This window comes from Ovis aries, chromosome 2 (genome assembly GCF_016772045.2).
Source record: "Ovis aries strain OAR_USU_Benz2616 breed Rambouillet chromosome 2, ARS-UI_Ramb_v3.0, whole genome shotgun sequence".
NCBI lineage: Eukaryota > Metazoa > Chordata > Mammalia > Artiodactyla > Bovidae > Ovis > Ovis aries.
Window position 1 is genome coordinate 130944580 of NC_056055.1, and position 24822 is coordinate 130969401.

Here is a 24822-nt window from a genome sequence, read left to right on the forward strand (position 1 = left end):
TGTAAAATAAAGGAAAAAATATTTACGTAGGACATTACTATTTTAAAAATGTTAAGTTTTTATTTCCTTTGAAAGGACTTGGCAAAAGTTTGAAAAACTCTCGTAGACAGTATTTTTCCCTCCATCTTATAGTTCTTCCATGTTACTCTGGTTCACTTTACACTTGTTACCAGGTGTCAGATTTCCCTGGAGATATATCTAAAGTTTAAATTTCTGCTTATTAAAGTGATAACTACTTTAAATATAACCAATAACCCTTTTCTTTCAGATTTTAATTATATCTGTACATACTAAGATATTCATGGAGATGAATATTTGAGGATAATTAACATTGGTTGTGCTTACTCAACCGCTCAGTCATGCCTGCCTCTTTGCAATTCCATAGACTGTAGCCCTCCAGGCTGCTCTGTTCATGGGGATTGTCTTGGCAAGAATACTGTAGTGGGTTGCCATTTCCTCCTCCAGGGGGTCTTAACAATCAGGATATGACCCCACCACATCCCTGAATAGATGAGATAAAGCATATGCTAAAGAGTGATTTTCATAAGGCTAAAGTCACGACACCCATGTGACTATAAAATAACCATAAGTGAAACAGATCCTGCAACTCATTACCTAACGAAGTCATTGGTAACTTGTGAGGTGTGGTTCAAAGAGCACTTGAGGAATTTAGGATTTTTATAGACAGATAAGATTGCCAGAGTAGACACAATATTTGCTAATGTCCTAATCCATAAATTCTAAACTTTAAGATTCTGTTACCCTACTGAACATAAATTTATGCTATTGAAATAGTATGTGTATAACGTATAGTATCCACATGAATTTGTACTAAGCATACAGAGACACATTTTCATTTTAGATCTTGCACACATAAATAAAATTATTTTAGCATAAATAAAATTTTTAAAAATCCACCGATCATACATCATTTGCATTTCTCTTGAACAAAATCTAAAATTTACCCCTTGCTCCTACCGAGATTAGTACCTACTGAAAGAGAAAGTAGGTTAAAGTCACAAGTCTAGCTCTGCGTGAACAAACGCCCAAGAATATCTTTTGCCCATTCCCTAAGATTTAGATAGTGTTTCTGATATGTGAAGTATATTTTTAATAGAATTATATTTTGTAAAATTTGAATTTGAACATTAGTGACATCAGTTCAGTTTAGTTCAGTCACTCAGCCATGTCCGACTCTTTGCGACCCCATGAACCGCAGCATGCCAGGCTTCCCTGTCCATCACGAACTGCTGGAGTCTACCCAAACCCATGTCCATTGAGTTAGTGATGCCATCCAACCATCTCATCTTCTGTCATCCCCTTCTCCTCCTGCCCTCAATCTTTCCCAGCATCAGGGTCTTTTCCAATGAGCCACTTCTTTGCATCAGGTGGCCAGTATTGGAGTTTCAGCTTCACCGTCAGTCCTTCCAATGAACACCCATTACTGATCTGCTTTTGGATGGACTGGTTGGATCTCCTTGAAGTCCAAGGGACTCTCAAGGGTCTTCCTGAACATTCAGATCATTGCAGAATAATAGAAGCTATTTTCTGAAATTTGGTACTACTGATTTTAGTACCAATCTCTCTATAAGCTTTGTATTCCTAACCAAGACTAGTGGGGTTTTTTTTTTTAATGTTTTCCCATATTATTTTCCAAATTATTAAATACTTAAAGGAAGAATTCACTTTTTAAAATTTCCCCTTTTCAAAAATATAAGCAATTTCTTTTTCATTTAAAGTGTTGATGCTGTCCAGTTGCTCAGTTGTATATGACTCTTTGCAGCCCCATGAATGGCATCATGCCAGGCTTCCCTGTCCTTCACTATCTCCCTGAGTTTGTTCAAACTCATGTCCATTGAGTTTGTGATGCCATCCAACCATCTCATCCTCTGTCACCCCCTTTTTCTCCTGCTCTCAGTCTCTCCCAGCAACAGGGTCTTTTCAAATGAGTCAGCTCTTCACATCAAGGGGCCAGAGTATTGGAGCTTCAGCTTTAACATCCATCCTTCCAGTGAATATTCAGGGTTAATTTCCTTTAGGATGACGGGCTTGATCTCTTTTGCTGTCCAAGACTCTTTAGAGTCTTCTTCAGCACCATAGTTTGAAAGCATAAATTCTGCGGCACTCAGCCTTCTATATGGCCAACTCTCACATCTGTACCTGACTACTGGAAAACCATATGGACCTTTGTTGGCAAAGTGATGTCTCTGCTTTGTAATGCCTGTCTAGGTTTGTCGTAGCTTTTTTTCCAAGGAGCAGTCATCTTTTAATTTCATGGCTGCAGTCACCATCCACAGTGATTTTAAAGCCCAAGAAAATAAAGTCTGTCACTGTTTGTATTTTTCTCCCCATTTATTTGCCTTGAAATGATGGGACTAGATGCCATGAACTTAGGTTTTAGAATGTTGAGTTCTAAGCCAGCTTTTTCACTCTTCTCTTTCACCTTCATCAAAGACTCTGTAGTTCTTCTTTGCTTTCTACCGTTAGGATGATGTCATCTGTATATCTGAGGTTATTGATATTTCTTCTGGCAATCTTGATTCCAGCTTGAGCTTCATCCAGCCCAGAATTTCGCATGATGTACTCTGCCTATGTGTTAAATAAGCAGAGTGACAATATACAGCTTTGATGTACACCTTTCCCAGTAGTACATTAGCTTTTTTTTTCTTTATACCTTTTGATCCCCTTAACACATTTCTTCACACCCCACCCCACCTAGTAGTTCTCTGTATTTATGAGCTTGTTTTTGTTTGCCAACTTAGATTCCCCATATGAGATGCTATTTATCTTTCTCCTTCTGACTTAGCCAGAAGGTAAAGAGGTTTTGGAGAAACTTCCATGCTGTTTTTTTATTTAGATTTAAAAAAATTTCATGTTGGGTTGGTTTTTGCCATACAGTAATGCAAATCAGCCATAATTACACAGACATTCCTTCCATTTCCTCTCCTCCTCTCCCACCTTCCCTCCCTCCAAGTCATCACAGAGCTTCAGACTGGGCTCCCTATGCTACACAGCAGCTTCTCACTCGCTGTCCATCTTACACCCAATAGTCTATGTATATTGATGCCACTTTCTCCATTCGTCCCACTCTCTTCCTCCCCTGCTGTGTCCACAAGTCCATCCTCTGCCTGTGCATCGCCTTTCCTTCCTTGAAAATAGGTTCAGGAATATAATTTTTCTAGGTTGCATATATATGTTAGTATAGTAGATTTGTTTTTCTCTTTCTGACTTACTTCACTATGATAACAGGCTCTAGGTTCATCCGCCCCACTAGAATTGACTCAGATTCGTTCTTTCTATGGTTGAGTAATATTTCACTGTATATACGTACCAGATCTTCTTTGTCCATTCATCAGTTGATGAACATCTAGGTTGCTTCCATGTCCTGGCTCCTGTAAACAGTGCAGCTGTGAACATGGGAATACATGTCTCTTCTTTGTTTACGGCTTTCTCAGAGTGTACGCCCACTAATGCAGTTGCTGGGTCATATGGCAGATTTATTCCTCATTTTTTAAGGAATCTCCATACTGTTGTCCATAATGGCTATATCAGTTACATTCCCACCAACAGTGTAGGAGGGGGTCCCTTTTCTCCACCTCCTCTCTAGCATTTATTGTTCGTAGATTTTTTGATGATGGCCATTCTGACTGGTGTGAGGTGATACCTCACTGTTTTGGTTTGCATTTCTCTAATAATTAGTGATGTTGAACACATTTTCATGTGTTTCCTGTCTGCCCATTTTTGAATTGGATGTTTGTTTTTTGCTGTTGAGTTCTGAGTTCTTTATACGTTTTTGGATATTGGCTCCTTACCAGATATATGATTTCCAAATACTGTCTTCCATTGAGTTTGTTTGCCTTTTTATTTTGTTGATGGTTCCTTTTGCTGTGCAGGAGGTTTTTAGTATGATGCAGTCCTGCTTATTTATTTTTATTGCTTTTACTTTTGGTGTCAGATTAAAAAAAATCAGTGCCAAGACCTCTGTCAGGGAGTTTACAGCCTGTATTTTCTTCTAGGAGTTTTAAGGTTCCAGGTCTTATGCTCAAAATTGAGCTATTTTGAGTTAACGTAAGCTTAACTGAGTTTAAAATCTTTCTAATATTATCAATTGACTAGTTAGGTGGAAATCTATCAATCATTTGGAAATCTATCAGTCATTTAAGATTTATTACTAAGCTGGAAATTATAAATGATACGGTGGTTTTACTTAAAAGAAACGCTTGTCAATAACAGAACTGTAAAATTCACTGCTAGTTGTTATATAACAACTTAATAAGGAGCATAAGAATGGTAATAATCCTAAAAATTTAACTCAGAGCAATTATCCTGATGAATAAATTGTACTCATTTCACCAAAATTATTATTTATCATAATGTCTTTAGTACTCTAAAAATTATGGTAAAAAAGATAGTATATAATGTGATTAGAGCAAATTTGGATCTTCATTATGGGGACTGAAAGACTTTCTACACAAAGAGTTGTCTACCAGGTTAGACAAACCTGTACTCATATAATTGCTTAAAAGGAAATATAAAAAAGTATAAAAGTAAACCAGCTAATTTTTTTTTAGTATAAAAGTAAAATTTCAAAGATCAGGTTATAAAAATAATTTCCCCCTCTGTTTGTGCTGGCATAAAACCACTTTTCATCCTAATTTATGTGTGATTTTATCCAACATGAAAATAGATAATTTTAAAGATGATTTACGATTCATTCTGTCTTGCATAACTATTTTAAAATTAAAGATTATGAATTGCATTTGTAGATAAGTCAAAATTGGTCTTTTTACTTTGGTATATGTTAAGATAGTATTATGAAGTTCACTTTGATGCAGTATTTTATAATAGTAATAGTTTAGTGAATTTCTTTTTTAAACTTAAACTCATTGCATATTATTTCTAATTATATTCTAGACAAAGCAATAAAATTGCTGTATAATGATACAAGATTTTTGTAACTGGGAAGTGCTGCTTTAGAGTGATATAGTGGGTTATTTTCTGAGATGTTCCATTCCTCTAAGAATGGTATTAAGTATTTTTTGAAAAATGAAATGTCAAATTCATGGTTCCATCTTCTCCACAAGTAGACATTGTTTGATTTTTAAGAAGATTTGCTTTAGAGCTAGCAAAATGGGACTTTTTATTAATTAACCATTTTAGAGTAGATGAAAATGTCAATAGATATGGAAGTTTTATAGATAATATAAAGAACTTAATAGATAATAGATTATAAACTTTATAGATAATAAGAACTGATGATAGTATGTCTAAATGAATGTTCTAATACTGTTATGTACTTGTATCTTTCTATGTGTTAATCAGTCGTGTCCGACTTCTTTGTGACCCCATGGGCTATAAACCTGCCAGGCTCCTGTGTCCATGGGATTATCCAGGCAGGAATACTGGAGTGGGTAGCCTTCCATTCTCCTTCCTAACTCAGAGACTGAACCCACGTCTCCTGCATTGCAAGTGTATTCTTTGCTATCTGAGCTGCTAGGGAAAGTCTGTGTCTTTTTGTGTCTTTTGTACTTTGTATTAGAATGTTCAGCAGTTGGGTCATTATTTATGTGTTTTCGTATTTTGAATCTTAGGGTAAAAAGGGGGTCACACATAATGCATGTGACCTCAATATGTTTTGAACTCTTATTTTCTAATTTTCTTTTTAATTTTGGTGATCATTGCTTTGGAGGACTAAATTTTTGTTTAATTAATTTTATTTTCCTCTTTGCCAGGTAATAAAACATCTCCCATAAGATAAAATGACTCCCTGATTTGCACTGTTTTATATTTTAACTTGTATGCAGGTTTGGTGTTTTAGTGATTTCTTTAAGAACTGTTAAGAAAAGGGAATATAGGAAATTTTCCTAGTATAAATTTTTGAAATGTAAGAAGCTGCAATGAATGGTTTTAGAGAAAATAACCTAGCATGAGAATCCAAATTTGTCTTACCACATTGATTTGGAAATGTGTTAGGTTTTTTTTTTTTTAATATATAGATTATTTACTTTCTAATCTGTTTCTGTAATTTACTAAGGTCCAGAGATCTTTCTCTAAACAATTTCCTTTTTTAAAATTAGGGTTAGGGTTAGAATTAGCATTCTAATTTCACCTCAGACCTTAAGCCTCACTTCCCCATGCTCAGCCCTGAAAAATGCAGTATCATATTTTTGCTTGTGTATTTGAAATTACTATGTTTGTGAAGTCACATTCTTCTGTGATGGTTGCTGTCGCTTAGAGTTCAGTTTGCTGTCTGTTAGAAGGTGATTTGTCCTCTTGGAAGCAGTTGTCTGTATAGCTTATGTGTTGCATTCTGGCAAGTGGTGTCATTCTCCAAAGGCAGCTGAAAACAACACCAACTGTGTGCTGAGAGGAAGACTTCTCCTTTCTTCTTAGGAGGACACTCCTGACTCACTTGAAAAGAAGATTCTTAGATACAGCCATTTTCACACAATAAGATTCTTTCCTACCATTGCAGACTTCTCCTAAAATGTTGTTTCCCTCATTCTTTTTGAAACATATGTTATGCAATAAAATAAAAACAGTTGTGGCTTTTTTGCCAGCCTCCTCTGCGCTTTCTCCTCACCCTTGCCATCTCAATAAAAGTGAGATTATTGCAGCGGAAATGGAGCTATTTCACCACGGTAGATAGTTCTCTAAACTGTTAATTTGAAGTGATGGTGGTTTTGAGTCAGATCACCTGACTGTTTAAACCTTTGTTTTCTTTCTTGACTTTGTTTCGCTTTGAGATGCCTTTGCTGTTGATACAATTTGGTATATCTATATAGCAGATCGACTGTTTTCACTTTGAACAGCCACCAGTGAATTTTAAAAGAATATGGATACTATAAACTTTTTTGTAGTGATGGAGAAAATTTGTCTTATGCAAATTTCCATAATTATCGTGTTCTTTTGTTTACATTTGTTTTGCATAAATAAAAATATCATAATAGCAGTAATCTTAGCCAACTATTTAAAAAATTATATTTAGTAAGAGATAGTATATTCTCATGGAGAAGGAAATGGCAACCCACTCCAGTGTTCTTGCCTGGAGAATCACAGGGATGGGGGAGCCTGGTGGGCTGCTATCTATGGGGTCGCACAGAGTTGGACACGACTGAAGCAACTTAGCAGCAGCAGCAGCATAATCTCAAATATATTTTGCATCATGGAAGAAAGTGAATCTGTACTCATTACATTTAAATTGATTTTTAGGAAAAAAAGAAATATTCAGAACTTATAAATTCACAGAAAATAACTGAATTTTCCCTTTGGCTTTTGTTGTTGATAATTGCTAAGTTGTGTCCTACTCTTTGAGACACCATGGACTATAGCCCACTAGGCTCCTCTCAGGAGGATTTCCCAGGCAAGAATATTGAAGTGGGTTGCTATTTCCTTCTTCAGGGAATCTTCCTGACCCAGGGGTCAAACCTGCATCTCCTGCATCAGCAGGCAGATTCTTTACCACTCAGCCACCAAGGAAGTCCCTCCCTTTGGCTTACTAAACTTGAAATCTGTTGCTAATGAACTTTAAGGTATTTAGGAACTACAACTGCACATGAACTTAATGTATTTAGGTGTATATAGTGAGATGAACCAGAGTGGATAGAAGATGACAACTGCTGTCTTTCTTCACTGCGCAAGATAGGTTATTTATTGGAGAAAATGACCCAAATTAAATGTATAGGATGACAACTCATTAGAATTATGACCTCTTAGAGCTTAAAGAGACATCATAGATAATTTAACGCAGCTGCCTTCTTTGGCACATGGATAAGCCTGGAGTGAATTCCTTTAGGTTGTCTTCTGCAAGTCAGTGAATTTGTGGCAGAGCTAGGACAGAAACCTGGAATAACTGGTGCCTGGCTTAGTATCCTTCCAGTTATCGTATAATAATGTTTAACCTAGGAAAGGGATTCAAAATCATTTGTGATATCCTGGTAAAGCTTTTGGCCCTCTGTGCTACCATGACCAAAGAGAAAACATTTAGATTTAGAGTATTTTCAGTAAAGGTTTTAGAAACAAACTGGAAAACTTGTAATATACTTCTTTTTATAAAAACGTGCAAAACTCTCTGGAATATTATAGAAGTAATAACCTATGGCTGATTCGTGTTGAGGTTTGACAGAAAGCAACAAAATTCTATAAAGCAATTTTCCTTCAATAAAAAAATAAATTTTAAAAAAAAAAAAGCTCATTTACTTTGTAGAAGCATCTTATTCATCCTTATATTCCCAGCTCTGGAACATGTCACTTCTCATAAATAATACTTCTAATAAATAAATGTAGCGTCCACTATGGAGAAGGAAATGGCAACCCACTCCAGTATTCTTGCCTTGAAAATGCTATGGGCGGAGGAGCCTGGCGGGCTACAGTCCATGGGGTCGCAGAGAGTCAGGCACAAAACAGTGAATGTTGAAAAAATGAATAACATATCATTAAACTGTTAAGTTATAAGGGCTACATGATACCAGTTTCTCAGGAGATATGTTTTCACTGTTCGAATATTGTGCCAAATAAGGGAAGATTGAGGGCAGGAGGAGAAGGGGCGACAGAGGATGAGATGGTTGGATGGCATCACCGACTCGATGGACATGAGTTTAAGCAAGCTCCAGGAGACAGTGGAGGGCAGGGAAACGTGGCGTGATGCAGTTCCTGGGGTCACACAGAGTCAGACACGGCTTGGTGACTGAACAACAACAGCTAAAGGGACTGACTTTTATACCAAGAAATTACTCACATTGATATGATTTTGAAAAGATTTAAACTGAGCTGCTAGTCTCTTTTTTTAAAATGAGATTTTAGAAATGGATTATGGTAGCTCTTTTCTTAAAAGATATTGACAGTTTATTGAATTGCTTTTAAATGTTGTTATATTATTAAATATTTATATTATATTTAATTATGTTGGAAACAGTATTGGATATTACCACCTCATCACTTTTCTTGACATTAATAGTGGCTCATTAAGTGGTTTTTATTTCTTTTTTTTTTTTTTACCTTTATAGGTTATTTTAGTATCTGCCAATAAATTGACTCGTTATATAGAACCATGCCAGTTAACGGAAGATTTTGGTGGGAGTCTCACCTATGACCACATGGATTGGTTAAATAAGAGGCTGGTTGGTATATTACAATGAGATAACATGTTATTACATATAAATAAGATATTTTGATAGCTATTTCATTTTAATCCACTAAAATGTAGATTGTTTTTCATTGTTCAAAACCAAAGAAATATAGCATGTACGTGATAGCATTATGCTTGAAAGCAGGTACTCTGGAGACAGACTCACACGTGCTAACTATTACTGATGTCATTAGCAGCAGTATTAAAGTTGTAAATCTTTTGAGTTGAATAATAGTGGCATAATTTTCTGAGAGATAATCTAGTTGGTGCACCATTTTCAGAGAAATATTTAGACGTCAATTTGAGTTGAAAAGCAAGGTTAAAGTTTTTATTTCTGAAAATATATCTTCTTTCTCAGAACAGACTTTGGAAATCTGCTATTCTGTACACAAATGCATTATTGTTTAATTGAACAGCTGGGGACTAAAAGAACAGATATAAGTTAACGTAGTTTAGACTATATGCTAATGTTTTGGAGAACAGTGAGTTAATGGATATTTCAGAATGGATAACCAGTTCTTTTTTCACCGTATTTTGAATAATGATATTAGACAAATAAGTGTCTATTTTGTTATAAACAGACTTGCCCAAATCCCTTTTTAGAAATATTTTAATGAATCATGTTAAGATTATAACTAATTTATTCTTCTGCTACATGCTTGTATATAAAACTTTTAAACTATTACATATAGTCAGAATGATTAATAGAATAACATAAAGAAATATTCTTTTAACTGAAATTAGAGGCTTAGAACTGGTCTAAATAATGTTCATATAGTGAAAATGATTGTTGGTGCAGATGTTTCTTAAGGAAACAGGAATAAATATAAACTGATCTGATTGAGAAATAAAATAATTTCTTAATGTATTTAAATTATAAAAATTCCTTATCCATTGAAACTATTCACTGTTTTCGAAAGCAGTGTTGTTTCTCAGTTGTAAAAAACAGGTGGTTTTTGTCTTTTACATTGCTGGGCTCTAGTGATTGACTTGTGAACTCTGATATCCAGAGCTGGAACCAGAATCCCCCCTGGCTAATTATGTTGCTCTTTGTTGGAAATCTTTCTGTTCATATGAACTTCTAAGGTTATTCTTAATATGTTAATAAAATCTCATACTGTAGGTTTTTGAGAAGTTTACAAAGGAATCTACATCATTATTAGATGAACTTGCATTGATTAACAATGGAAGTGATAAAGGAAATCAGCAAGAGAAAGAAAGGTAAGTGGCTTCTTGTTGTTCAGTCAGTAAGCTCTTGTTTTTATTTGTTTGTTTGTTTTCTAGTCACTGAGTCTTGTCTGACTCTGTGACCCCATGAACTGCACCGCACCAGGCTTTCCTTTCCTTCAGGATCTCCAGGAGTTTGCTCAGATGCATGTCCATTGAGTTGGTGATGCCATCTAACAGTCTCATCCTCTGTTGCCCCTTCTCCTGCCCTCAATCTTTCCCAGCATCAGGGTCTTTTCTAGTGAGTCAGCCCTTTGCATCAGGTGGCCAAAGTATTGGAGCTTCAACATCAGTCCTTCCAATGAATATTCAAGGTTGATTTCCTTTAGGATTGACTGGTTTGATCTCTTTGCTGTCCAAGGGACTCTCATGAGTCTTCTTCAGCACCACTATTCAAAAGCATCAATTCTTCGGTGCTCAGCCTTCATTATGGTCCAGCTCTTAAATCTGTACCTGGCTACTGGGAAAAGCATGGCTCTGATTGTACGGGCCTTTGTTGGCAAAGTGATATCTCAGCTTTTTAATACCCTGTCTAGATTTATCATAGCTTCTCTTCCAAGGAGCTAACATGTTTTAATTTCATGGCTGCAGTCACCATCTGCAGTGATTTTGGAGCCCAAGAATATAAAATCTGTCACTTGTTTCCACTTTTCACTCATCTGTTTGCCATGAAGTGATGGAACTGGATGCCATGATCTTAATTTTTTGAATGTTGGATTTTACACGAGTCTTTTCACTTTGGTCTTTCACCCTCATCAAGAGGCTCTTTAGTTCCTGTTCACTTTCTGCCATTAGAGTGGTATCGTCTGTATATCTGAGGTTATTGGTATTTCTCCTGGCAGTCTTAATTCCAACTTGTGCTTTATCCAGTCTGCATTTCATATGATGTATTCTGCACATAAGTTAAATAAGCAGGGTGACAGTATACAGCCTTGACATACTCCTTTCTCAGCTTTGAACCAGTCCATTGTTCCATGTCCAGTTGTAACTGTTGCTTCTTGTCCTGCATACAGGTTTCTCAGGAGACAGGTAAGGTGGTCTGGTATTCCCATCTCTTTAAGAATTTTCCAGTTTGTTGTGATCCACATAGTCAAAGCTTTGCCATAGTCAAGAAAACAAAAGTAAGTGTTTTTTCTGGAATTACTTGCTTTTTCTGTGATCCAGTGAAAGTGAAGTCACTCAGTCATGTCGGACTCTTTGCAACCCCATGGACTGTAGCCCACCAGGCTCCTTCCATCCATGGAATTTTCTAGGCAAGAGTACGGGAGTAGGTTGCCCTTTCCTTCTCCAGGGGATCTTCCCGACCCAGGAATCAAACCTGGGTCTCCCGCGTTGCAGGCAGACGCTTTACCGTCTGAGCCACCAGGGAACCAGGGAGCCAGTGAAAGTGAAGTCGCTCAGTCGTGTCCGACTCTTGGCGACCCCATAGACTGGGGCCTACCAGGCTCCTCTGTCCATGGGATTTTCCAGGCAATAGTACTGGGGTGGATTGCCATTTCCTTCTCCAGGGGATCTTCCCAACCCAGGGCTTGAACCCGGGTCTCCTGCACTGTAGACAGATGCTTTACCGTCTGAGCCACCAGGGAGCCAGTAGATGTTGGCAATTTGATCTCTGATTCCTCTGCCTTTTTAAAATCCAGCTTGTACATCTAGAAGTTCTTGGTTCATGTACTGTTGAAGCTTAGCTTGAAAGATTTTGAGCATTACCTTGCTAGCATGTGAAATGAGCTCAATTATACGGTAGTTTGAACGTTCTTTGGCATTGCCTTTCTTTGGGATTGAAATGAAAACTGACCTTTTCTAGTCCTGTAGCCACTGCTGATTTTTACAGATTTTCTGACATATTGAGTGCAGCACTGTAACTGTATAATCTTTTAGGATTTGAAATAGCCCAGTTAGAATTCCATCACCTCCGTTAGCTTTGTTTGTAGTGATTCCTCTTAAGGCCCAGTTGACTTCACATTCCAGGATGTCTGGTTCTAGATGAGTGATCACACTATCATGGCTACCTGGGTCATTTAGACCTTTTTAGTATAGTTCTCTGTATTCTTGCCACTTCTTCTTAAACTCTTTTGCTTCTGTTAGGTGCATATGATTTCTGTCCTTTCTTATGCCCATCTTTGCATGAAATGCTCCTTTGATATTTCCAGTTTTTTAAAAGAGAACTCTAGTCTTTCTTATTCTACTGTTTTCCTCTCTTTCTTTGCATTGTTCACTAAGAAGGATTTCTTATCTCTTCTTGCTATTCTCTGGAACTCTGCATTCAGTTCGGTATAGCTTTCCCTTTCTCCTCTGCCCTTCACCTCTCTTCTTTTCTCAGCTATCTGTAAGGTCTCTGCAGACAACCACTTTGCCTTCTTGTATTTCTTTTTTGGGGGAAGGTTTTGGTCACCACCTCCTGTATAGTGTTACAAACCTCCGTGCATAGTTCTTCAGTCACTCTGTCAGATCAAATCCTTGAATCTATTCATGCAATTACTTTATTTTCACAAAGCTATAAGTTATCTGTTAAAAGATAACCTCTGTTAACCTCTGTTAATGCAAGCCAAGAGAACTAAGGTAAGCACGTCTCCATCAAACTTAGCATACAAAAGTTGTGTTAAATTTATTTTTTAATTCTTGAGAATTTGATTACATGTAAAATTTATTGATTTGAATCCAGGTTTCTTTACAAAAGAGTTTTTTGTTGAATATACTTACTTTTTTCTGACCCTGTGTATAATAATTTACAAGAAATATTTTCAAACTGAAAGACTTATCGTCCTTTTCCGAGTTTTACTTTGCTTGTAAAGAGTACAGAAAAGCTTGCAGCTTGAAATAAAATCATTATAACCTTATTTAAATACATTAGCACTTAAATGTCTATCTTGTAGAACTCCTGTGTCCTTGTAAAATATGTGATATTCATGAGTTCAGCTTGGGGAATTTATAGTGTTTTATGACACTGGATGAAGTAATTGTTCATTTGTATTATCTAAATGTAACTACCTAGATGTATCATTTTAAGAGATTTCCATTGAACTTTTCAGCCTTAACAATTTGCAGACCAGTTTCCTTTCCCCAGGTGAAAAGCACTGTAGGAAGCAAATTAATCCTCAGCAATAAAGTAGTCACTAGACAGTAATTTTTCATTAGGAAATTTGAAAGGATCAACACTTACCTTGTCTGTCTCTTTTGAATCTGACCTTATAAATACAATGAAACTTTGACAAAATGCATTGTTACTCTGTTAATCCAAAATAGTCCAGACTGATTAAGTGAGATAAGGTAGGACAGCTATCAAAAGGTCATAGTTTAATGCCAAATCTTGATTTAAAACAAAGTAAAACAAGTGGTTTGAAGATTAAGTCTAAAGTTGAAACTAACATTTAGTAACATTCCTACCTTAGAGACCATATAAAAATGTAAGTGTAAAAATTTTACATGTATGTAAACATGCGAGTATGTGTATAGATATCACACACATGCACGCGCTATGTAATTGAAAATATCATGCAAGTTACTTGACAGAAATTTGCCAACCCTCTTTATTTCCGAATAGTCTAACAGTAAGTCTGGTGTTTCTCGGAAACATGTTCTTTAGGTAAGACATCCTAAGAGGGCACTGGTAGAATCATCGTGAATATTGACAGAATACAGGCTTCCCAGGTAGTGCTAGTGGTGAAGAACCAGTAAAGGAGATGTGGTTTCGATCCCTGGGTGGGAAAGATCCTCTGGAGAAGGGAATGGCAACCTACTCCAGTACTCTTGCTTGAAAAATTCCATGGACAGAGGAGCCTGGCAGTCACAAAGAGTAGGACACAGCTGAAGCAACTTAGCATGCACACATCGGTCCTGAGAAATTGTTGCAGTAAAGAAACCTGTTTAATTGCTTTCTTAAAATTTCCTGTACTTACATGCCACTGGAACCCTGGTTTTTTTTCCTACCTAATTGTAATCTGGTTCAGTGTTTTGGGAAACACTAGGAAACCATGGCTTGTGACTGCAGGAAGTGTCCGGTGAAATCTTGTGTTTGCCAATCTCTTCCCAAGGAACTCAAGTGTTATTACATAGTCTCTTTTAAACTCCATACAACAAAATCCCTCTTGGAAATTTTCATCCCTTATATCAGTCCTTAGGAAGCACCTGGGCTATACAAGAGGGGAAGCCCTAGATCAGCTGACAAAAGTGAAAGGTACAGAGCTAGACCTGTTAGAGTAGCTAGGCCCCAGGCTTTGCTTTGTCATGTATCTTTCCTTTATCATCTCCACTTACTGTATATGTTTAAGAAAATGAAGGCCATAGTTCAGCTGCAAATGAAATGTGATTAGTACAGGGAAGAGAGCACATGTGCTAGGGGACACACATACGATTATCAGAGGCTATTTGCAGCTCTCAAGGATTGCTGTAGCTAAGAAACTTTTAATTGGAGGATGGCTACACGCATGTTTTTATTTTTTTATTTTTTTTTTATTTTTATTTTTTTTAGTTTTTATTTTTTAAATTTTAAAATCTTTAATTCTTACATGCATTCCCAAACATGAACCCCCTCCACCTCCCTCCCCATAACATCTTTCTGGGTCATCCCCATGCACCAGCCCCAAGCATGCTGCATCCTGCGTCAGACATAGACTGGCGATTCAATTCACATGATAGTATGCATGTTAGAATGTCATTCTCCCAAATCATCCCACCCTCCCTCTCCTCTGAGTCCAAAAGTCCGTTATACACATCTGTGTCTCTTTCCTGTCTTGCATACAGGGTCGTCATTGCCATCTTCCTAAATTCCATATATGTGTTAGTATACTGTATTGGTGTTTTTCTGGCTTACTTCACTCTGTATAATCGGCTCCAGTTTCATCCATCTCATCAGAACTGATTCAAATGAATTCTTTTAACGGCTGAGTAATACTCCATTGTGTATATGTACCACAGCTTGCTTATCCATTCATCTGCTGATGGACATCTAGGTTGTTTCCATGTCCTGGCTATTATAAACAGTGCTGCGATGAACATTGGGGTACATGTGTCTCTTTCAATTCTGGTTTCCTCGGTGTGTATGCCCAGAAGTGGGATTGCTGGGTCATAAGGTAGTTCTATTTGCAATTTTTTAAGGAATCTCCATACTGTTCTCCATAGTGGCTGTACTAGTTTGCATTCCCACCAGCAGTGTAGGAGGGTTCCCTTTCTCCACACCCTCTCCAGCATTTATTGCTTGCAGATTTTTGGATCGCAGCCATTCTGACTGGTGTGAAGTGGTACCTCATTGTGGTTTTGATTTGCATTTCTCTAATAATGAGTGATGTTGAGCATCTTTTCATGTGTTTGTTAGCCATCCGTATGTCTTCTTTGGAGAAATGTCTATTTAGTTCTTTGGCCCATTTTTTGATTGGGTCGTTTATTTTCTGGAGTTGAGCTGCAGAAGTTGCTTGTATATTTTTGAGATTAGTTGTTTGTCAGTTGCTTCATTTGCTATTATTTTCTCCCAAACTCATTCTATGAGGCCACCATCACCCTAATACCAAAACCTGACAAAGATGTCACAAAAAAAGAAAACTACAGGCCAATATCTCTGATGAACATAGATGCAAAAATCCTCAACAAAATTCTAGCAATCAGAATCCAACAACACATTAAAAAGATCATACACCATGACCAAGTGGGCTTTATCCCAGGGATGCAAGGATTCTTCAATATCCGCAAATCAATCAATGTAATTCACCACATTAACAAATTGAAAATAAAACCATATGATTATCTCAATAGATGCAGAAGGCCTTTGACAAAATTCAACATCCATTTATGATAAAAACTCTCCAGAAAGCAGGAATAGAAGGAACATATCTCAACATAATAAAAGCTATCTATGACAAACCCACAGCAAACATTATCCTCAATGGTGAAAAATTGAAAGCATTTCCCTAAAGTCAGGAACAAGACAAGGGTGCCCACTTTCACCGCTACTATTCAACATAGTTCTGGAAGTTTTGGCCACAGCAATCAGAGCAGAAAAAGAAATAAAAGGAATCCAAATTGGAAAAGAAGAAGTAAAACTCTCACTGTTTGCAGATGACATGATCCTCTACATGGAAAACCCTAAAGATTCCACCAGAAAATTACTAGAGCTAATCAATGAATATAGTAAAGTTGCAGGATATAAAATCAACACACAGAAATCCCTTGCATTCCTATACACGAATAATGAGAAAGTAGAAAAAGAAATTAAGGAAACAATTCCATTCACCACTGCAACGAAAAGAATAAAATACTTAGGAATATATCTACCTAAAGAAACTAAAGACCTATATATAGAAAACTATAAAACACTGATGAAAGAAATCAAAGAGGACACTAATAGATGGAGAAATATACCATATTCATGGATTGGAAGAATCAATATAGTGAAAATGAGTATACTACCCAAAGCAATTTACAAATTCAATGCAATCCCTATCAAGCTACCAGGCACATTTTCACAGAACTAGAACAAATAATTTCAAGATTTGTATGGAAATACAAAAACCTCGAATAGCCAAAGCAATCTTGAGAAAGAAGAATGGAACTGGAGGAATCAACTTGCCTGACTTCAGGCTCTACTACAAAGCCACAGTCATCAAGACAGTATGGTACTGGCACAAAGACAGACATATAGATCAATGGAACAAAATAGAAAGCCCAGAGATAAATCCACACATATGGACACCTTATCTTTGACAAAGGAGGCAAGAATATACAATGGAGTAAAGACAATCTCTTTAACAAGTGGTGCTGGGAAAACTGGTCAACCACTTGTAAAAGAATGACACTAGATCACTTTCTAACACCGCACACAAAAATAAACTCAAAATGGATTAAAGATCTAAATGTAAGATCAGAAACTATAAAACTCCTAGAGGAGAACATAGGCAAAACACTCTCAGACATAAATCACAGCAGGATCCTCTATGATCCACCTCCCAGAATTCTGGAAATCAAAGCAAAAATAAACAAATGGGATCTAATTAAAATTAAAAGCTTCTGCACAACAAAGGAAAATATAAGCAAGGTGAAAAGACAGCCTTCTGAATGGGAGAAAATACACGCATGTTTTTAATGTTAATGTTCCTGGGTTGCTGTATAGTGACAAATTTCAGTTTAAAGCGTGTATCCAGTGGAAAATAGCAAGATGGATTCCTCTGATATACTTGAAATAATACTGTAGTTAATAGCAATACATTGTAGTTTCCAAGTATTGTATTTTATTATTTATCACATAGATGTTTCTTTGCCTGCTACTGTTTAATTAATCTCTAGTGGGCTTCCTGATGTTTAAGAGAAATTAGCCTGGTAGGCCAGTATACTTCACATTTTCATACTTACATGTCCCTGTTTTGGTAAGTATATATAAAGTATTTCCTTAAGTTATATATTAATAAATAGAAGTACATGCAGTTTTTAAAAATTACTCTTTTGGTGCTTGCCAGGTCTGTGGATTTAAACTTTCTTCCATCAGTTGATCCTGAAACTGTTCTTCAGACAGGTAAGATGAGACAATGTATTCATTACTGATAATCATAATCCATTTAATCAGCCATATATTAATCAATAAGACAAACATGAATTGAGTACATACTATTTCTTGTTGTAGAAACTCAAGAAATTTTTCAAACTACTCTTTGGTTTAAAAGTATATTAATATACTCTAATATTAAAATTATTAATAATGATCAATTATATTGAAATATTTGAATTTATTTATCTGTGACTTGAAGATAAAAACTTCTGTTTCATTGGGTTGCTATGAGGATTACTGAATATGGATTATGTTGCTAACATTGTATTTGTGTACATTTTCATATTTCATTCCCATAACAACTCTAGAAAAAATAAGTATTATCTTCTCTCTTTGTATTTGAGGAAGCCAGGGCTTATAGATATGAAGAATCTTGCTCAAGATGAAATGATTATTGAGTTCTGTCACCGTAGCACTAAAGACAAGGTATAAATCCAGAGCCACTTGTGCTGTGCAGGCATCTGTGTGAAAACGTGTAGCGCCAGCAGTGGCCCTGCGCGCAGTGCGTGTTCGCCTGCACAGAGCTGCGTGGTGGGCATATTCCAGCCCAAGTAGTAGTTCCACACGTTCTGGAGTGCGTTGGAATTTTTTCCAATGAAAATACCTTAATTTTATTTATAATGTATTTTTCTAGTAATAGGGCATAATTCTAGTCCTCTAGCAGGTAATGTTTTAAGCACTTTAAGTGCGCTAACTCATTTATCCTTCACTACAGCCCAGTGAAGTAGGTACTCTTGTCATCCCAGTGTTAAGGTGGGGAAACTGAGGCAATAGGATTAGTAACTTATGCAGATTACAGAACTGACAGTGCTGAATTTGGTACTCGAGCCAAGGCAGTTTGGTCTCTAACTGTGCTCTTTGAAACCATTATATAGTGCTGCTTCTGCAATGGAATTGATATCCACAAGGAAAAGATCAAAGGTAGCAGTCATCAAAATAGAAAAAATAATATGTATTCTGAACTTAATGACTTTTATGGGTATATATATGTAAAGAATGCATGTGTGTGTGTGTATATATATATAAATATATAGAAAGACTTTGTGTAAGTCTTTAAAACAGATGTTTTTCCAATTATAAATTATGATGAAGAGTAAAGAAATAAATTCTGAATATCTTTATTGTATAGATTCAGTTTTCTTGAGTTTTTCAGTATGATTTGGGTCTTACTTCCTGAAAGAACAAAGAAATAATTGTCATCTGAGTAACTGCATGTTTAGACAGTAAAATAGACTGTCAGTAAAAATATTGCTTTAGATTAAAAATATCTAATATGATGTTTATATTTAACATTTTTAAAGTTGCTAAAGCCATTGAATTAAGAAACTTGTTACATTTGTATTTTAGAATTATTTTTATATGTCACCGAATCCTTTTTGTTTGTTATTGGCTCATAAATCAAAGATAGAAAATATAAAATGGAGACATTTAAAACAATCTTGGATGTTTTTCAGAAATTGGAAATACCTCTAAATCATAAGAAAAAATGTTTATATTATTTAAAGCCATTTAAATTTAGGACACTTTAATAAAATTGAAGAGGAAAGAATTTAAATGTCTGTATTTTTGACTCCTTAATAATAATTATAGTTGTATTATCCTAGAATGTACAGTTTATTCACTTTTAAAATTGTTAATATTATACATAGAGCTTTAGATGTTGCACATTCTATAATTTTAATTTCTTTTGCATGAGTTATTTTTCTCTACAAGGTTGCTGTAATCAAAGAACACTGAATGCAATTTTTATACTAGTATAGCCCCCCGTGATTCACAACAGTTAATATGTTGTAGAGATTTATGTAGAGATTATTTGAATATTATTTTGTACCAGTAGTGAAGACTTTATCCCTTTAATCATTCATTTGTTACACACCAGCGTTTCTCTAAGGTGCTATGGTTTAAGGGTATGAATTAATACTGAAATCCTACAACATATTGCTTAGTATTGTTTAGTACCATCAGACAAACATGCTAATTGGTACCATCAGACAGGAAGTCCCAGATTGTAACTGTGCTCTGAAGGGAAAGAGTGTTGGATGGCACAGCATCCTGAGCAGTGAATCCAATAATAACAAGAATGTGATAGAAAGATAGTTAGATCTGGAAAATACATATGCCATATGTATACTATATGCTTACCATGTAGTATGACGTATATGGTATGTATGTATTTATGACACTGGTCTTCCCCGAGTTACAGCATGGTTTCATCCTGATAAACCCATAATAAGTTGAAAATATCATGTTGAAATGCATTTAATACACCTAAAGTACCAAGCCTCATAGCTTAGTCTAGCCTACCTTAAACATGTTCAGAATACTTACATTACCCTACAGTGGGGTGGCATCATCTAAAGCAAAGCCTGTTTTATACTACAGTGTTTAGTATCTCATCTAATTTACTGAATAATGTACTGAAAGTGAGAAACAGAATAGCTGTGCGATTACAGGATGGTTGTCAGTGTATCAGGTGTTTACCCTCATGGTTGTGTAGCCGACTGCAAGCTGTGTCTCACTGCTGCTGCCCAGCATCACAGAAGTGTTATACTGCATGTTGCCAGCCCAGAAAAAGAAAAAATTCGATTTTGAAATATGGATTCAACTGAATGCAACATTGTAAAGTCAGAAAATTGTAAGTCAGACCATCACTAAGTCAAGGACTGTCTGTATGTGATACAGTTATGATGCAGAACATAGTGTATAGATAAACTAAACAGTGTGTATCCATATGTGTATGTATACATGCAGCCTTCCTGTTTATTTCTGTATAAACTGAAAAATTGCTTTTCAGTACTTAAGACCTGTTAGGTAGACATAGGCAGGTATGTTCTAAAACTAAGGGACTAAAATTGAGAAGACTGAGAAATAAGATTTGGATTTCTTTATGGATATTAATTGCAAGTATCTTTCATTTGTAAAGGGCATGAATTGTTATCCGAATTACAGCAGCGTCGATTTAATGGCTCAGATGGAGGGGTCTCATGGTCTCCTATGGATGATGAACTGCTTGCACAGCCACAGGTTATGAAATTACTAGATTCACTGCGAGAGCAATATACCCGCTACCAGGAAGTTTGTAGGCAACGAAGTAAGCGTACACAGTTAGAAGAGATTCAGCAGAAGGTGATGCAGGTAGGTGTCTGTTTTGAATATATTAAATTCTTTTTAAAATCTAATTTTTTTTGTAATTCCTACTCTGTACCTGATTTTATACTAAGCCTTATTTACACTATATAGAGAGCTTTAGATATGTCAAACCAGACATTCAAACTATTTTTACAATTAGTTCAGTTTAATTCAGTTCAGTCACTGAACTGAATTAGTCACTGTGTCTAACTCTTTGCGACCCCATGGACTGCAGCACTGCAGGCCTCCCTGTCCATCGCCAACTCCCGTTCACTCAAACTCATGTCCAACCAGCCATCTCATCTTCCGTCGTCCCCTTCTCCTCTTGCCTTCAATCTTTCTTAGTTAGCATCAGGATCTATTCCAATGAGTCAGTTCTTCGCATCAGGAAGTATTGGAGTTTCAGCTTCAGCATCAGTCCTTCCAATGAACACCCAGGACTGATCTCCTTGAGGATGGACTGGTTGGATCTCCTTGCAGTCCAAGGGACTCTCAAGAGTCTTCTCCAACACCACAGTTCAAAAGCATCAATTCTTCGGCACTCACGTCCATACATGACTACTGGAAAAACCATAGCTTTGACTAGACGGACCTTTGTTGGCAAAGTAATGTCTCTGCTCTTTAATATGCTATCTATATTGGTCATAGCTTTTCTTCCAAGCAGCAAGCGTCTTTTAATTTCATAGCTGCAGTCACCATCTGCAGTGATGGGGGGTTCCAGAAAATAAAAAATAAAGTCCAAAAAAAATGAAGTCTGTCACTGTTTCCACTGTTTCCCCATCTATTTCCCATGAAGTGGTAGGACCAGATGGGATCTTAGTTTTCCGAATGTTGAATTTTAAGCCAACTTTTTCAGTCTCCTCTTTCACTTTTATCAAGAGGCTCTTTAGTTCTTCACTTTCTGCCATAAGGGTCGGGTCATCTGCATATCTCAGGTTATTGATATTTCTCCCATCAATCTTGATTCCAGCTTGTGCTTCTTCCAGCCCAGCATTTCTCATCATGTACTCTGCGTATAAGTTAAATAAGCAGGGTGACGATAAACAGCCTTGACGTACTCTTTTCCCTATTTGGAACTAGTCTGTTGTTCCATGTCCAGTGCTAACTGTTGCTTTTTGACCTGCATACAGATTTCTCAAGAGGCATTTCAGATGGTCTGCTTTTACCATCTCAAGAATTTTCCATAGTTTGTTGTGATCCACGCAAGTAAAAGGTTTTGGCATAGTCAATAAACCAGAAGTAGATGTTTTTCTAGAACTCTCTTGCTTTCTCGATGACCCAACAGATGTTGACAATTTGATCTCTGGTTCCTCTTCCTTTTCCAATTCCAGCTTGAACATCTGGAATTTCATGGTTCCATACTGTTGAAGCCTGGCTTGGAGAATTTTGAGCATTACTTTGCTAGCGTTTGTTCAGTTCAGTTCAGTCGCTCAGTCGTGTCCGACTCTTTGCAACCCCATGAATCGCAGCACGCCAGGCCTCCCTGTTCATCACCATCTCCCGGAATTCACTCAGACTCACGTCTATCGAGTCCATGATGCCATCCAGCCATCTCATCCTCAGTCGTCCCCTTCTCCTCCTGCCCCCAATCCCTCCCAGCATCAGAGTTTTTCCAACGAGTCAACTCTTCGCATGAGGTGGCCAAAGTACTGGAGTTTCAGCTTTAGCATCATTCCTTCCAAAGAAATCCCAGGGCTGATCTCCTTCAGTATGGACTGGTTGAATCTCCTTGCAGTCCAATGGACTCTCAAGAGTCTTCTCCAACACCATAGTTCAAAAGCATCAATTCTTTGGTGCTTAGCCTTCTTCACAGTCCAACTCTCACATCTATACATGACCACAGGAAAAACCATAGCCTTGACTAGATGGACCTTAGTCGGCAAAGTAATGTCTCTGCTTTTGAATATGCTAAGTTGGTCATAACTTTTCTTCCAAGGAGTAAGTGTCTTTTAATTTCATGGCTGCAATCACCATCTGCAGTGATTCTGGAGCCCAAAAAATAAAGTCTGACACTGTTTCCACTGTTTCCCCATCTATTTCCCATGACTGCAATTGTGCAGTAGTTTGAGCATTCTTTGGCATTGCCTTTTTTTGGGATTGGAATGAACACTGACCTTTTCCAGTCCTGTGGCCACTGCTGAGTTTTCCAAATTTGCTGGCATATTGAGTTTAGTACTTTTCACCACATCATCTTTTAGGATTTGAAACAGCTCAACTGGAACTCCATCACCTCCACTAGCTTTGTTCATAGTGATGCTTCCTAAGGCCTAACTGACTTCGCATTCCAGGATGTCTGGAGCCAGGATGACTCTGGCTTGCTGATCACACCATTGTGATTATCTGGGTCATGAAGATCTTTTTTGTGTATTTTCTTTGGTGTATTTGTGCCACCTCTTCTTAATATCTTCTGTTTCTGTTAGGTCCATACCATTTTTGTCCTTTAATGAGCCCATCTTTGCATGAAATGTTCCCTTGGTGTCTCTAATTTTCTTGAAGAGATCTCTAGACTTTCCCATTCTATTGTTTTCCTCTATTTCTTTGCATTGATTGCTGAGGAAGGCTTTCTTTTTCCTTGTTATTCTTTGGAACTCTGCATTCAAATGGGTATGTCTTTCCTTTTCTCCTTTGCCTTTCACTTTGCTTCTGTTCACAGCTATTTGTAAGGCCTCCTCAGACAACCATTTTCCCTTTTGGCATTTCTTTTCCTTGGGGATGGTCTTGATCCCTCCCTCCTGTACAGTGTCATGAACCTCCGTCCATAGTTCTTCAGGCACTCTGTCTATCACATCTAATCCCTTGAATCTATCTGTCACTTCGGGGTTTGGTTTAGACCACTGAATGGTCTAGTGGTTTTCCCTAGTTTCTTCAATTTAAGTCTGAATTTGGCAATAAGGAATTCATGATCTGTGCACTGTCAGCTCCTGGTCTTGTTTTTGCTGACTGTATAGAGCTTCTCCATCTTTGGCTGCAAAGCATATCATCAGTCTGATTTCAGTATTGACCATGTGGTCAATTAGTATTGACATTTAAATTATTTCTACAGTGATGATGTTGAGCACTCAGCTTACTGTATTAGAATGAGCTTCAAAAATAACTAGTTATTGGGAACCTCTGTTGTGGTCTTTGTAGTCTTGTAATAAATAACATTTTATTGTTCACCATGAATTTATTTTTTTTTTTTTGTTTTTATGAATTTATTTTAAATTTCCAATAACATTGCTTTTTTTGTTGTTGTTAATTTGGACGTTATGAAGAGATTTTCTATCCTACTGAAATGATGACGTGTGATATGTTAACTCTAATATTATTTCGTTACTGTATGGTACTGATAGAAAACATGAAATATATTTAATACTTAGTTTTATTTCTTTTTAAAATTGATTTTTGTAGGTAGGCTAAAAACACTAAAAATCAGTACTTAGGAAGATATTTCTGTATTTAGGCTACATTTTGGATTTTCATCTGCTGAATTATTAAGAAGTGAATCTTATATTTTTCACTTTGCAAATCCAGATTAGAAGTGTCCCAGTGTTTTTAATATAGATTCATTCATTAGATAAGTATTTGTTAAATATTTACTATATAAAACGCCTTGTGGTTTTTCTGAAGGACATGAATTTGGGTTTTGCTATACTAAGCTTAAGAGCGGAGAGAGTGTTGGGTGTCCCAAGGCAATGACCGCAGTGCTGTGGGTGTTCATAGGTGGATCATCCCTCTGGTAGCAGGAGATCTGGTAAGACTTAGTGGGAAAAGGCAGTGCGTGAGCTTATCCCCGAGAATGGGTAACCTCTATTTTAGGTTTTAAAGG

General features: G+C 36.7%; 1 protein-coding gene across 4 annotated transcripts in view; it reads left to right on the forward strand.

The window, feature by feature from the left end:
• The window catches only part of SESTD1 (SEC14 and spectrin domain containing 1), a 147862-nt gene that overhangs the window by 77530 nt on the left and 45510 nt on the right, over nucleotides 1–24822 (forward strand). For all 4 annotated transcript variants that reach the window (XM_042243665.2, XM_015093334.4, XM_042243667.2 and 1 more), the window contains 4 exons: nucleotides 9006–9119; nucleotides 10251–10348; nucleotides 17797–17852; nucleotides 20809–21020. In XM_042243665.2, coding sequence (XP_042099599.1) covers nucleotides 9006–9119; nucleotides 10251–10348; nucleotides 17797–17852; nucleotides 20809–21020 — 480 coding nt within the window. The remainder of the gene's footprint in view (nucleotides 1–9005; nucleotides 9120–10250; nucleotides 10349–17796; nucleotides 17853–20808; nucleotides 21021–24822) is intronic.